This window comes from Centruroides sculpturatus, unplaced genomic scaffold (assembly GCF_000671375.1).
Source record: "Centruroides sculpturatus isolate CEXI.00-Female unplaced genomic scaffold, Cexi_2.0 scaffold1837, whole genome shotgun sequence".
NCBI lineage: Eukaryota > Metazoa > Arthropoda > Arachnida > Scorpiones > Buthidae > Centruroides > Centruroides sculpturatus.
In genome coordinates, this window is record NW_019385985.1 from 20,292 (window position 1) to 36,601 (window position 16,310).

At 38.0% G+C, this 16,310-nt stretch overlaps 1 protein-coding gene across 1 annotated transcript; it reads left to right on the plus strand.

Moving 5' to 3' along the window:
- The first annotated feature begins 4,976 nt into the window (after positions 1–4,976).
- On the plus strand, positions 4,977–6,111 carry LOC111612941. Its single transcript, XM_023354227.1, has one exon. It carries the CDS (start codon positions 5,072–5,074, stop codon positions 6,017–6,019), a length of 948 nt encoding a protein of 315 aa, XP_023209995.1. The 5' UTR covers positions 4,977–5,071; the 3' UTR covers positions 6,020–6,111.
- The last annotated feature ends 10,199 nt before the right edge of the window (positions 6,112–16,310 follow it).

Genomic DNA, 16,310 nt, shown 5'->3' on the forward strand with positions numbered 1-16,310 from the left:
TATTACTTGAACTTCGTCATCATCTTAACGCCTGTGCACATGTCTACGTAATGGTATTCTGTTTTTCTGTGTAGAAGTTTGACCAGCAGAAAATCGCCATTGCTCAATGATTTGTTCTCAAATGTTGAGGGCTTTGGGTCAAATCTAGCTGTCTCATCTTTGTAAAATAATGGGTCAAAGAGCTGTGGAAATTCTTGAGTCTTTTCCATGTATTTCTCAGATACTAGTGATGCCAGTGGTTCATCATCAGAATCAGATATGGATCCATATATATCCTCAATATGAAGACGAGGTTTAGGATTAATTTTTGATAATCCAAGGTACCCAATGTAAAATGACTGCAGTTATGAAGGTTGCAGAAATAGCTTAAACTTTTCATTACCAAATCATTGGGAAGAAATACACTTCTGATCACTTGGTGAACCTTTACTGTGCCTGAAAATGTTTGTTTTTTACTGATCTGAGTTTTGCTTCTTTGTCTGAAATGTCTGTCATCAATGGTCAAAACTTTATGTTCGGGCAACTTTTCTGAAGTGGTTGGGATAAGTCTTCTAACAACGAAATATTAGTGCCATTTGCAACTAGTCTGTGTGTGGTCCTTTTACAAGATGGAACCACCTCATCTGGAGCTCCCTTTCCTTGGCCAACTTTGTGATAATTCCATGTGAAATTAAGCAAATTAGGGTAAAACTCTTTAACATTGTTGCTGACACTTTATGTTTAAAGTTAGGATGGGCACAACTTTATTTAGGCTTTTCACACAAGTTGTACCTCAAGGTTCCATGTTGAGTGTTACTCTGCTCCTAATCAAAATTAACAGCATAGCTAACTGCCTCCCTCCCAGATCTCCTGCCAGTCTAGTAACATGAGTTTTATTGAGAGACAACTGCAAACCTCCCTAAATAGCATATACGATTTGTCCAAGATGAATGGCTTTACATTTAATGCAGGGAAGACATTGTGCATTTACTTTTGCTGAAAGCATGGTTTGCATCTGGATCCTGAAATTTACCTAAATGGAGTTAAAATCCCAACAGTAAATGAGGCTAAGTTTTTAGGTTCTTCATTTGACCTAAAACTGACATTCTTGCCACACTTGTGCAATTTGAAGAGTAGATGTTTAAAGTCTCTGAACGTTTTAAAGGTACTATGCTGATCATACTAGGGAGAAGACAAATGTACTATGAGCAGGATTTTTAGGGTCCTTGTCAGCTCTAAGCTGGATTATGGATGTGTTGTGTATGGCACTGTGCAAGAATCAAGCCATTTTCGGACATCTTCATAAGAATTGAAGTGCCGCTCAGTGAGCGCGTGGCCCATCGATGAAAACAAGTGATAGTCAGAAGGGACCAGGTCTGGTGAATAAGCGGGATGGGGTAGCTCCTCCCAGTTGAGTGTCTCCAAGTAGTTTCGGACCAATGTTGACACGTGTGATGGTGCATTGTCGTGGAGGAAAATCGGCTTGTTGTGTCTGGGCTGATAATCCAGCCTTTCTTCATGCAGAGCACAGTGCAATTTGATTAGTTGTTGGTGGTAGCAGTGGGCATTGACAGTTTCACCAGGTTTCAACAGCTCATAGTAGACAATACCCTGCTGATCCCACCAAATGCACAGCATTGTCTTCTGTCCAAAGCGATTTGGTCTTGGGGAAGATGCTGATGGTTTGCCTGGATCAACTCGTGATTTCTTGCGTTCAGGATTCTCAAAATATATCCATTTCTTATCACCAGTTGCAATCCGATGCAGATACGACTTTCTTATTTGTCTGGCAAGCAAGATTTTGCATGTGTTTTGGCGTTGCTCCATCTGCCTATCGTTCAATTCATGCGGCATCCATTTCTGATCATTTGAATTTTTCCCATGGCACGTAGACACATGGAAATGGTTGAGTAACACCCAATTGCTCGGCAAGCATTTTTTGCAGTTGGGTATCATCCTCATCCAAAAGAGCCTGCAGTTGATGGTCTTTAACCTTCCTGGGCCGATTTTCAAAACTCCTGGCCCCCAAGGCAAAAATTCCCGCCTTGAACTGACGAAACCAATCTCTGCATGTGGTTTCCGATAAAGCATTGTTGCCATAAACTTCCACAAGCATTCGATGTGCTTTGGCAGCCGATTTCTTCAAATTGAAGCAGAAAACCAAAGCTTGTTTCATATGCTCTTTTCTGGCACAAAAGTAGACATGATTACCAAAAAAAATGTTGTATGAAATATTTGATGTGCACTGATTAATGTTGACAGATGTCAAAATCTTCAAAAAAAAAATATGGTGTTGTCATGATAACTTAATACGCTCGCTTACGCCATCTATTAGCAAACAGCGGATTTAAGTTTATACACCTGGTGAGTTTACATATTGAACTTCCCTTCCTTCAAGAGCTTGTGTTGAGCTTGAGCTTGTCAGTCTTGTGGCAAGCAAAAGGGCATTGTCTATCTCTGCTTGTAATTCAGTATTGCCAATTTTTGGGGAAAAATAATCAACTCAAAATAATTTGAATTTTTAACTTTTTCAAGAGCATGCCGAAGGGGATCCTTATCCATTGTCAGTGTATTTATTAAATCTATTAAACTCTGCATTTGATTAAAAATAATTTTAACACTCACCATGAGTTGAAATATACATTATTAGGTCTACCGGAAAGTTCTGTCCGTTTTTAGAATAAAACAAAATAATAAATTTTTCATACCTTGAATAAACTTGATGGAAATATTATTCAATAATTATTTGACTTCTTGCCAGTGCAATGGCAATTGATATATACCATTTTAAAAAAATGGTATATATCTCTAGAGGCGAAAAATTGAACCAGTCGCCTTATCTCTAGAGGCGAAAAATTGAACCAGTGCTTGTCTGATATCTTTGTTTTTGAATTTTTTGCCCTGTAAAAAATTTTGTAGGACAGAAACAAGTGATAATCGGAGGGTGCTAGGTCCGGGGAGTATGGTGGGTGCGACAGAATTTTCCAGCTTAGCTCTGCAAGTTTCTGAGTCCCCAAAGCCGTATGTGGCCTAGCATTATCATGAGAAGCAGTATGATGTCCTTCCTATTGAACATTGCTGGCCTCTTTTCTTGGAGTGCTGCTTTTAAATTATCCAATTGCTAACAGTACCTCTCTAAATTTAGCTTTTCGTTCAGTTTTAACAGCTCAAAATGTATTGGGCCTCGAATGTCCCACCATATACACAACATTCTCTTATTCAGGCTCAACTTCGGTTTAGAGGTGGAGGAGGCAGGTTTTCCGGGTTTTCAATATGCCCTTTTCCTTATGATGTTTTCATAGGTAATCCACTTTTAATCCCCAGTTATCATTTGGTCCAAGAAGGGTTTATTTTGTTCTGTGCAAGCTGAGATGTGCATATGATTACTTGATCATTCAAATTCTTCTTACTTAACTCATGTGGCACTTATCTCAAATATTTCCACATCAATCCTAGTTTCCGAATATGATCCGAAATGGTTTGTTGAGCTGAATGAAGCTTTTCCGCAATTTCTGATGTCAAAAAAGGATTTTGCTCTAACATAATCTTGACAGTATCAACATCGATCAAAGATGGTCGCCTAGAGCATGGCTTATCAGAAAGGTCGAAATCGCCTATTTGAAATTTTTTGAACCACCTTCATGTTCTATCAGAAACTGTTCCTTCACCAAAGATTTTCAATAAATTTCTACATGCTTCTGCAGCATTTCTTTATTGTTGGAATTTATACAAAATACAGTGGCGTAAATGAACTTTATCAGTAGCCATGTTTACATGATCACATCTCACTTAAAACAAAGATGATTGATGTTAGTATTAGTTCATTTGCTAGGTCAGTATGTATACATTCAGTGATAAAAAAGAGAGAGCCAAATATGCATCAAATAAATATGCATAAACTTGTTGTAACTGAAATGGACAGAACTTTCTGGTAGACCTGATATAAAAATAAAACATGTTATTTAAAATACTCATCATCATGATATTGAAAGTTGATATTTGAAAAATGCTGTGGTTATGACTAAACATTTATATGAAAAATTCAAGGTTATAAAAATAATTTTTCTGAATATTAAATATTTCCGAAAAAAAATATAGTCCACATAAGTTTAATTTTTTATCTAGTTTCTCCATTGTAAATATTATTTTAAAAAGTGTAGCAGATGTAAATTTAACTTATTACTTAGTTGTAAAAATTTTATATTTTAAACATTTTTATTTTTGTCTAGAAAAACATGAGATAAGATAACTTTGTACAACGCCTGACATGTCTTGTCCTGCCGGGGGGCTAACTCCTTGTTGATTCTCCAGATGACGCTGTAACTCAACAAGCTCTTGTCCCTGCCCAATTTCCAAACTCCTTGTTGATTCTCCAGATGACGAAGCTCTTGTCACTGCCCGACCTCCAGATAATCTTCCAGTTGATGCTGTTGTGAGATCCAGCCTGGGGAACAGGGTAGGTTGTTACGCCTGTATCACTTACTAGGCAGCTAGTCGGTAAGACTAGTTCTCTGTCGTCTACAAGAACGGCCTTTTCCAATCTTAGGGAAATGAGTGTGGAGGGCTTTACTGTTAAAGGTGGAGGTCGGTGATAGCGATATCTCCTTCCTTACGTCAGGGTCCCGACACCAGTCCCCTCGATGTGGGTTCCTGTCCGTGGTGAGGGGACCTCCCAGAGATGGTTTAGAAACTCTTCTTTACCATCCCTGGGATCTGAACGCCCACCCACGTGTTTGTCGTGCGTGGTGTCCCGTATGCCGGAAAGGGGGATCCTGGTAGTTGAGGGGCAACACATCGTCACAACACACTGCTTTGGCCCCTGCTTCGGATAAATGGGAGGCTCAAATCAGACTCCATTTGAGTCAATCAGCTGGTCGTTGAGTCATTATAGACCTCGGCTTGGAGTCAACCGATCGATGCAGACCGGGCAGACACGTCAGACAAGATGTGCTCTTCTTGACTGCATTGTGAGGGTATAGCTCCTGGGAAACCCTGGTGTGACGGTCTATGGGACTCTCCCATGTGACGGCATCCCCTTGTTGGGCCCCATGGTGGGTGGGGTCACTAGGAGCTGAAATATTATTATTTAATCATGGATCCTAAACCTTCAAAAAATAAAGACAAGCCAGAAAACACTGCCAGTCAGCCATCCTACTTAATAGTGCATGCTACTGGAGAAAAACCTTTGTCAAAATGTTCCCCTTTTTTGATTCAGAAGTTATTTGAATCAACGATCGGACACCTGAAAAAAACACAAAAACTGAGGTCAGGAGACCTACTTGTAGAAACTGCCTCACCTCAACAGTCGGCAAAACTTCTAGCTGCAAAGAAATTGGGAGACATTGAAGTCACTGTCACACCACATGGAAGTTTGAACTCTTCACGTGGTGTGATATCTGAGTTTGATCTGATGTCTGAAGATGAATCAGATATTCAGATTGGCCTTTCAGACCAAGGTGTTACTGCTGTCCGACGTATCTCCATTCGTCGGGATGGCAAGTTAATACCAACTAAACATTTAATCCTCACCTTTAACAAGCCGACATTGCCATCTTTTATTACAGCAGGTTATCTGCGCTGCCCTGTCCGTCCGTATGTTCCAAATCCGCTGCGTTGTTTCAAATGCCAGCGGTTTGGACATTCACAGACATCCTGCTGTGGAAAGAGCATATGTGCACAGTGTGGGACTGAAGGTCACGAGAGTACTGAGTGTACCAGTACCCCATGCTGTGTTAACTGCAAAGATGCCCATCCTTCTTATTCCCGAAAATGCCCTGCATGGCAAAGAGAAAAGGAGATACAACGGGTGAAAACAGTAAACAACTTACCTTACCCAGAGGCGTGCCGAATGGTCACTTCAAGTGCACCACTAAAACAAGACATTCGCTGCGGATTTGAAGTCCACAAAAACATGTGGAGTTCAAACCGACATTTCTGTCTCTCCAAAGGAATCCCTTACCAGGCATGCGAAATGTTTAATGATTCCACCAAAAGAAACACCAGAAAAGGAGAGTTTAAAACCAAAAACACCCCTACCTGAAACAGGGGTAATAACAAGAAACCTGGGTTCTAAAAAGGCTAGTAAGAACCCACTAAACAAGCAGAGAGTAAAAGCAGCTCTCTCTAAATGTAAAAAACAAGAAGCCCACTACATGAGTGAGTTTTCTGATATCTCTGATGAAGAGACTAATCAAGAGGTGAGAAAACCAATATCACCTCCAAAAGAAAAACCCCCAGTTAGATTAAAGAGAGATAATCTCACAAAGAATGCTGCCTCAAACACATAATGGGTTATAAAATAACCCAATGGAACTGTCGTGGTTTCCGCAACAACTTCTCTGACATTAAACACTTGACATCATCTACTCAATCTCTCTGCGTGGCACTCCAGGAAACCCACCTAAAACCTGGAGAAAATATTTTTTTAAAAGGATTCGATCTGTACCGCAAGGATGATGATAGCCACAACCGTGCCAGTGGAGGTGTGGCTATTCTGGTTTCCAATCACTTCCCATCCTTGCCGGTACAAATAACCACTGATCTGCAAGCTGTGGCAGTCAGAATTTCTATCGGAGTAACTGTTACAGTTTGTTCTATATACTTGCCACCAGATGTCAGAGTGAATGAGGATGAATTGGATACATTAGTTGAACAGCTGCCAACTCCATATCTTTTACTAGGTTATTTCAATGGCCACAATCCCATGTGGGGCAGTCTCGACATCAATCGTCGAGGCAGAACCATTGAGAGATTTATCGGCAATCAGGAAATATATTTATTTAATACTGGAGAAGTGACATACTTCCATGCCCCAACAAGGACATTCACTGCAATTGATCTTTCATTAGCAAGTCCAAACCTGTTTTCAGCATTTTCATGGGAGGTTGGATGTAATCCACTCTCTAGTGACCACTTCCCAATATTTCTAAAATACCGAGGCAGAGAAAGCTGTGAAACAGCTCGTCCACCACGCTGGAAACTTGAAACGGCAGATTGGCCCGCCTTTTCTTCTTTAGCTAACATCACTGAGGAAATGGTCAATACTGCAGATATCAACGATGCAGTTGAAGTTGTCACTTCTAGTATCATTGAGGCAGCGGAAAAAACAATGGGGAAAACATCAACTAGATATCCAAAACATGGTGGAACCATGAATTGTGAGGCAGCATTTAAAGCACAAAAGAAAGCATGGGGGATTTTTAGAAGATACCCCATTGCTGAAAATTTGGTTGCTTTTCAAAAAGCAAAGGCAAATGCCAGAAGGATAAGGAGGCAAAGCCAAAGGGATTCTTGGAGAAAGTATGTTTCAAGCATAACATCTTCCACTAGCTCAAAAGCAGTCTGGGATAAAATCCATAAAATTAATGGGAAATATGCTTCTCACTCTCTGTCCATGCTGGAAAATAATGGAACAATAATCAGCGATATACAGGGTATTGCTGATTTATTGGGTGAAATATTTTCTGCTTCATCCAGCAATATTGTGTATTCAAGGAATTTTCAAGCTTATAAAGCCCAAAGAGAAAAACAGTGTTTAAATTTTTACTCCTCTCATCTAATGAGGAATGTAATGTGCCATTCACTAGAATCGAATTACAAACAGTGATTTCTCGCGCGGGGAATAGTGCTGTAGGTCCGGATAAAATCCACTACTGCATGATTAAAAATCTGTCAAACAATTCCCTCTCTAATATCCTGCATCTGTTTAACAGAATATGGACAGAAAATACTTTTTATGACTTTTGGAGACTATCAATTATTATCCCTATCCCAAAACCTGGTAAAGACCGGAAGAATCCCTCTAATTACAGACCAATTTCTTTAACAAGTTGCCTGTGTAAACTCTTTGAGAGGATGGTAAACAGACGCCTGATGTTCCTCCTAGAGGAAAAGAACTACTTTTCACCACATCAGAGTGGATTTCGTAGGAACAGAAGTACCACGGACAATTTAGTAAAACTTGAAACATCCATACGCGAAGCGTTTGTTAGACGACAGCACTTAGTGTCTGTTTTCTTTGATATAGAAAAGGCCTATGATCGCTGCTGGCGTTACGGAATACTTCGTGATTTACATGAATTCGGACTGCGGGGTAATTTGCCAGTTTTTATAAAAAACTTCCTGCAGAATCGAAGATTCCAAGTTAGGATGGGCAACACACTATCTAGATCTTTTGTCCAAGAAGAAGGTGTTCCTCAAGGATGTATTTTGAGTGTGACTCTGTTCCTAATTAAAATTAATAGCATAGCTAACTGTCTTCCCTCTAGTGTGAAACACTCTTTGTATGTGGATGACTTTCAGATCTCTTGCCAGTCTAGCAACATGAGTTTCATTGAGAGACAACTGCAAACCTCCCTAAATCGCATAGACCATTGGTCCAAGACCAATGGTTTTAGTTTTAACACTGAGAAGACCTCGTGCACCCACTTCTGCCGAAGGCGTGGGTTGCACTTGGATCCCGAAATTTACTTAAATGGGGTCAAAATCCCAATGGTGAATGAGGCAAAATTTTTGGGTGTTTTGTTTGACCATAAACTAACATTTTTGCCGCACTTGCGCAATTTGAAGAGTAGATGTTTAAAATCTTTGAACCTTTTAAAGGTACTGTGCTGCTCATCCTGGGGAGCAGACAAATGTTCTATGCTTAGGATTTATAGGGCCCTTATCTGCTCAAAGCTGGACTATGGATGCATTGTTTATGGGTCAGCGCGAGAATCTACTTTTCGGATGCTGGATCCAATCCACCATCAAGCACTACGTTTGTGCACTGGTGCTTTTCGAACTTCTCCTGTACAAAGTCTGTATGTGGATGCTTATGAGCCTCCACTATCTCTTAGGAGAGAACAGTTGTCTCTATTTTATTATATAAAACAAAAGTCCTTTAGTAAACCTTCAGTTGATTGTACAGTATTAGATACTCAGCTGAAAAGATTATTTGAAGCTCGCCCAAGTAGTGTCCCTTTATTCGCCATAAGAATGGAGAATGTGAGCAGCACGATTGACCTGGATACAGGCAACATTTCACAGCTAGAGGTCTGTAGTGTATCACCTTGGTCAACTCCTGTGATAAATGTTGACCTTAGCCTAAAGCAATTTCCTAAGGAATCCACACCTGACTACGTCTATAGACAGCACTTTGCAGAAATTCAACATAGTAACAGGAATTTAATTCCTATTTATACAGATGGATCTAAATCTGATGATTACGTTGGCTCAGCTTTCGTCTGCCAGGATGAAATCGTGGCAGAACAAATTGCATTGAATTCTTCCATCTTTTCTGCAGAGTTGCATGCTATTTATTTAGCCTTAAAGCATGTAAATAGGAAAGGTCATCGTTGCTGTGTGATCTACACCGACTCTGTTAGTGCACTTCAGGCTTTGATCTCGTGCGAACCTAGTTCTCACTCTATAGTGATTAAAATTCATAATCTTATTTGCCATCTTTTTACGAGGAATCTCTCTATAAAATTTTGTTGGGTACCTGGGCATGTTGGCATAAGAGGGAACGAAGAAGCTGATGCAGCTGCAAAGGCAGCTAGTCCTTCACAGCATGAAATGTGTCTCGAAGGAAGTGACTTGAAGCTAGTAGTTAAAAAACGACTAGCGGAGAGATGGCAAAACATGTGGAATGCACAAATCCACAATAAACTACACGAGATCAAGCCAAATATAGAAAATTGGACACGTAACAAACATTATGACAGGAGATTTGAAGTAATTCTTACTCGTTTGAGAATTGGGCATACTCGGTTGACTCATTTATACCTTTTGAAGGGTGAAGACCAGCCAGTATGTGAGTATTGCAACTGCACCCTAAGTGTAAAACACATGCTGTGCAATTGCTCTGCTTTCAAGACAAGGCATAGACAATATTTCGGAAATGCTTGTCTGACAGAAATCCTTGGCCAAAGGCCAAATGTCAATAATTTACTAGACTTTCTGAAAGTCACTAATATTTATAAACAAATTTGAATATTTATTTATTTACTTATTCATCTATCTATACTTTTATATACCTTGTTTTTATTTATTGTTACTGTTGTATATGTTTGTTATTGTTATTTGTTATTAATTTTTAATATATGTATATATGACCTTTTTAATTTTATTATTTGGCATGGCGCAGCATAGCCTATATGGCTTTTGTGCCAAAAATCCTTAACAAACCAACCAAGGGAGGTTGGGATCTAACATATGACACAGTACTTGTAGTGTATTCGCTTTGTTGCATTTATTTCACATGAGCAATTACAGAAAATTGACAGATAATGAGCAACGATATAGTAATGCATGTCACTTGTTTCTCTTGTATTGAGAATATTTTTTCTTTCAAATGATATTTCAGCAATAATCTGCTAGCATAGATGGTACCCACTTCCCTTCATAATGCCTTTCTGTAGTAGAAATGTCTTTATGTAATCTTTCGCCATGTTCATTCGATACGTCACTACAACTCTGTATAGTAGTCCAGATGAGATTCCATCATATGTACCTTCACACACATATTGTACCCCAGATCTTGATATGCTTTGATCATGTCATTTACCATTGCTTTGTAGTTGGTAGCTTTTCTTCTTTCGAGGAAGTTTTCTGATACCATCTTGAAACACTTCCATGCTCTCTTTACTTTTGCAGTTAAACGTGCTTCAAAATTTGCATCTTTCTGCAGCTTTTTGATTTGCAGTCCCACAAATATACCTTCCTTTATTTTTGCAGCTGAAACATAGGGGAATTTGTCAGCTAGATATGCAAATCCACTGCCTGTTGGATCCATGGCCTTCACGAGTTGTTTCATGAGGCCAACTTTGATGTGAAGTTGTGGAAGTAGTATCTCTTCAGGAGCTACCAGACTTTCATGTTGTAGATTCTTTTAGCCCACTTTTCACTTTTGCTTAGGCCATTTCTTTTTCACCTAGTGAGAATTTCTGTCACGACTATCCCACTCTTGAAGAAAACATGCATACTTTGTATAGCTTTGTTGCATTGCCAATGTTATAGCAATTACTTTGAAGTCTCCACATATTTTTTATTTGTATTCATTGTATTGTAATGAATTTAGCATTCTTTGTAAGAATTTGTAATATTCTCTTTTGTCAAGCTTTCGTAAGCAACTGGAACAGAGGGCATTTTATTTCCATTGTGGAACAAAACACTCGTGAGACTTGTTTTCAACACATCTATGAAAAGTCTCCACTCCTATGAATTGTAGGTGAAGTTCAGCTCTTTCATTAGGTCAGCAATGTCATTGCAAAACATCAATGCTTTATCAGTTGCAAAATAAGAAATGAAAGCATGTACTCTGTGCCTAAACTCATTGATTTTAGTACTTTGATGGAGTAGATTATACTCTTGTAATCTCGAACCAAGCAGTTGCACCCTTTGTTTACTTAGTTTTAGATCACGCACTAAATCATTTAAATCTGCTTGTGTTAGTAAATGTGGTGATGACTCATTTGTGCAGTGATATAGAGGATCATCAGTTTTAGTACATGTGATTTCTTCAACACTACTTACTTCACTGTCACATCTTTAACGAAACATGTGCTTGATCTAATTTCCCTGTTCCAATGCTTTTTATGCAGAGAGAGATGTGGGGAACTTCATTCGTATGGATGGGTTGTTGTCATGGATTGGTTTCCAATTGATGTGTCTTCTCCTTTTCTTGGATTTAGTCCGGGTTATGCAGGTCCGGGATTGGAATGCACACAACTACCAAATTAATGTCTTGATTAATCGTTCCCCAAGCTTCCGGTGACTGTCTCTTCTACTACCTTGTCATGTGAAAGGGGGTCACATATTTGTGCGATGTTGATGGTTACGGTGCCAAGTTGACACTTATGCGTGTAGGAGTCGTGAGCAGTTCAATGAGTCATTTTTCCCATTAGGTTGTTATGACTAAAAGTAATTTCTGCTCTAATTCTTACCAGGATTGTTTTGCTGTCGAATTTGTTTACAATTCCTCGACAAATTCAAATTTCTGACAAATATGGAAATTCTCGGATCTCACACACACATTATTTAATATTATTTAAAAATAATCGCGATGAAAGTCAAGTAAGTAAGTTGTTTCGGGCAGCAAGATTTTGCTGGTAAATGCTATTTTTTTTTATGATGCATATAAAAAAGTGACAGAAAAGGAATTTGGTTATTTTTTATTAGATTTTCATCCTGAAATGAATGAGAAATTTTCTGGGAGAGATTCGTGTTTTCCTGACGAAGAAGGTATTTTTTGTACCAATAAAATGAAGAACGTAATGAAAAATTATCATATATTAGCACTTTTGTCCAAGACTACTTTTTCTCAATGAAAAGCAATATTGAAATAACATACTCGGGATCAAATTAAAGTTTTGTGTGAAATATGAGATAGTTTCAGGAGAGGGAATATACCTGCCAATGTTTATTAATTATGAAAATAAAAAAATTATCAGGAAATTGAGTGAAAATCATGTTCCTTTAAATACTAAGAAAAAATTTTTAGTGAATCAGTTAGGTGGATTTTCCTCGATGTGGGTTCCTGTCCATGGTGAGGGGATCTCCCAGAGATGGTTTAGTAATTTTTTTTACCATCCCTGGGATCTGAACGCCCATCCATGTGTTTGTTGTGCGTGGTATCCCATGTGCTGGAAAGGGGTATCCTGGTAGTTGAGGGGCAACATAATGTCCCCAACATACTGCTTTGGCCCCTGCTTTGGATAAACGGGAGGCTCAAATCAGGCTTCGTTTGAGTCATTCTTGACCCCGGCCTGGAATCAACTCATCAATGCAGACCGGTCAGATCCATCCCTGCTTGACAGTTTTGTCATGTCAGACAAGATGTGCTCTTTTCGACTGCATTGCGACGGTATAGCTCCTGGGAAACCCTGGTGTGACAGTCTCTGGGAATCTCTGATGTGACAGCATCCCCGTGTTTGGCCCGAAGGTGGGTGGGGTCACTAGGAGCTGAATATTCAAATTTACCATATGGATTGTAAAACCACCAAACATCAGTGTACAGATATAATAACATCAAAAAACGAAAGTTTATCCAACCAGCCAACTTACGTTATATCTCATGCTGTCAGTGAAACACCTCTGTCTAAATGTTCTCCTTTCCTAATAGAAAAATTATTTCAACCAACAATCGGGAATTTGAAAAAAATCCAAAAGTTGAGGTCAGTGTGCAGTCAGTGTGGAAAAGAAGATCACAAGAGTACTGAATGTACGTCAACTGCATCAATGTACGTCATGCTGCATCAACTGCAAAGATGCCCCATTCTGCCTACTCCTGAAAATGTCCTACATGGCAAAGAGAGAGAGAAATTCAGTGGGTATAAGGTAAAAAAAATATAAGGTGGATCTGGTATAAAAAGAAAACAAATGAAAAGATTAATTTAGTCGCAGAATAAAAGATGAAAAATAAAAGCTATATTTACTGAATTAGAAAATAGATCCACACTCTTGTCTGCACCAAAAGCGAGTTAGATTTATTTAGTACTGTTTCAACACAACTAGCTATTGACAATACATCAGAAGTTATAGTTCATCCTGTTGCAACAATTTCGGATAGTAGAGCACTAATCAAGTTTTATCTATCTGGATCTGGTGAAAATTATATTGATCTGCATTCAATTTATCTACATGTTTAATCAAAAATCGTAAAGAAAAATGAAACAGATACTGCTGCAGATGAAAAAGTTGCTCTTGTCAATTATTTTTCAAATAGTTTGTTCTCAATGTAGCGTTCTTGTATATGACAAACAAGTAATTTTACAAGTTAATTATCCATATCGAGCAATTTTGGAGGCCTTATTATTTTACTTAAAAGAAGCAGAAGAAACCTTTTAAACAAGTTGTTATTTTGTAAAGATACCTCACAACATATGGATTCCATAGAAGAAAATAATGAAGGAATGGCTAAAATATTTAATATTGGTAAACAATGTAGACTAATAGATTTAGTTGGACGGCTTCATATTGATTTATCACATCAACCTAAACTGTTAATTAATAATGTTGATTTATGAATTAAATTAGAAAGATGGAAAGATAATTTTGGTTTAATGGCAAATGATAATTATAAAATTATTATTAAAAAGGAATCTCTAAAAATTAATAAAGTAGCNTTTTTTTAAATATATCAATCGAGTATAGATATAAAAGAAAATATACTTACAACTCATCTTGGTAGAACATATTAAATGCTGAAGTTTGTGAATGATCATTGATTCTAGTTGCTGTATTTATACTCAAATTCTACAGAGGTGCGGTATTCATTTTTAAATATTCTGTTATTTTCTAATTATTTTTAAATACCCTGTTATTTCCTATTTTGTTACATTCATAAAATATTAACCCTTTGTCATGCGCATGCACAGTTAAATAGAAATTGCACACCCTTAGTCAATCTGGCACCAATTTAAAAAATTAATTAATAAAAATTTAGTGTTGAAAAACAGGCATTTTTACTTTAATCTTATTTTATAATATGTTTCTAGTCGAATTCAGTCAAAAAATTATAATTTCATTATAATTTAGTTCATGATTTTAATTTAATATCAGAAGGTAATTAGCATAAATTACAAGGTGTTGTGCTTCATCTTTGCTCCCATTCAAGTTTATTGTCCTAGACACGTGCTGATGTTTGTTTTTACTCTTACTGGTGTTTCAGCTTTTATTTCAACCTCATCTATTTTGGTTGCAGAAGAGGGGGAGACGGGCATCACGTGATCGCTTACCTCACTTTTGTGGGTAGCCCCTGAGGTAGGACGAAGTCGCACCTCTTTCGGGTTGCGTTACAGGCTGGTCTAGCCTGCCTACTGGTGAAAGGATGGCTTGTCTAATTTTTTCTATTCCAAAGGATTGGTATTCTTTTTGCCAGGTCAAGTGGAGGAGGTGAGAGGGGTCATCAGTAAGGTGTTGGTGATACTCGAGTAAAAGACACCATTTAACAATAAAAGAAAATTTTATTAGACAACAACTGAGATAACATACCTAACTTTGGATTCCATCGACCTTACACACAAAAGTGGATGGGTGCACGCCAAGAGAAAGTTTACAATATTTGTTATCATACCTCTAGGGTTGCAGGTTCTAAAAGACGTGATGGAAATCTGGATGTGACGGACGTCTTCAGTTGGAAATTCGTTTGGGGTTAGTGGAACTTTTCCTTAGGCCTTTGACTCGGAGACGGCAACGATGGACGCTTGATTCTCGAACAGCAATGACAGACCCTGTTCTTCTTTTGTCACCCCTTTTATACCTCAAGTCACGTTATCATTTTTTGCTAATTGCAAATTTTTTTGCAATAAGTTCTCTCTTATTCCTTTCTCTCTGGAACCCAAGAATGAAACAACTCTGGGGAAGGAAATGTGTTCATGCATTTGTTATAAGATTTCAATGAGATTTCAAAAGAGGGGAGAAAATAGAGGGTTTCTTTATTTAAGTTTATTCTTTGTTTAATTATGTCCGACCTCACACTTTTTACTGCAGAAATTTCCTTATTTTGAAAGTTAATAATATATATATTTTTTCAGCTTTAATTAACTTGTTTTTTTTTGATGATTTCTTATGTTTATTTGTATTCTGAAGATGCAGATATTTTTTTTATTAAGTGTCATGCATTCATGCATTTTCTGTTATTTTTATATACAAAATATAAGAAAATTAAAAAATTAATTAATTGTTATCAGGAATGCTAAACTATATATAGAATGTGTTTTACACTACTATTGCAAACAGATATAGTCAATTATTATGTAAACATATTTATTTTTTTTAATTTTTATAAATTATTTATCTTGTGAACTGCAGGGACGGTCACACTTCCCTTTCTGCTCACTTTCAAGATGGCTATGTTATGATAGTGGTCTCGAGAGTCGGGACATCTGATCTATGTCGGTCGAGTGGAGGGAGAGTAGTTGGGGTTGATAACGCATAGGCAGTATACGAGTAAAGGAGGATACCATTTAACAAATAAACAAGTTCATTTAAAGTAGACAAGACTGACAAAACTACAAACACTAATCTCAACACTAAAATGCCTAAAGGCTCGAGAGAGAGTTTACATGGATTTGCATACCTCTTTGTAGGTTTCCATGGCGATTCATAGGTTCTTAATTTATGCCCGGGTTTGTGTGTTTTGGCAAAAGCGAAAAGGCGGGGGGTGTCGGGAGCTAACTACCCTGACACCCCCCGACTTGCACAAGTGACTTGCAGATCACTTGTGCAAGTCGATCTGCAGGCTGTGTGGAAACAATAGAATGTTGACAGTTATGGAACGAGGGTTTCAAATGTTCCCAGCTAAGATTGTTTTTTCTTCAATCTGTTATATAACAAAAGTAGAAGTAATT

Excerpts from the sequence above, each read along its gene's own strand:
- LOC111612941 (XM_023354227.1), top strand. The coding sequence starts at position 5,072 with ATGGATCCTAAACCTTCAAAAAATAAAGACAAGCCAGAAAACACTGCC.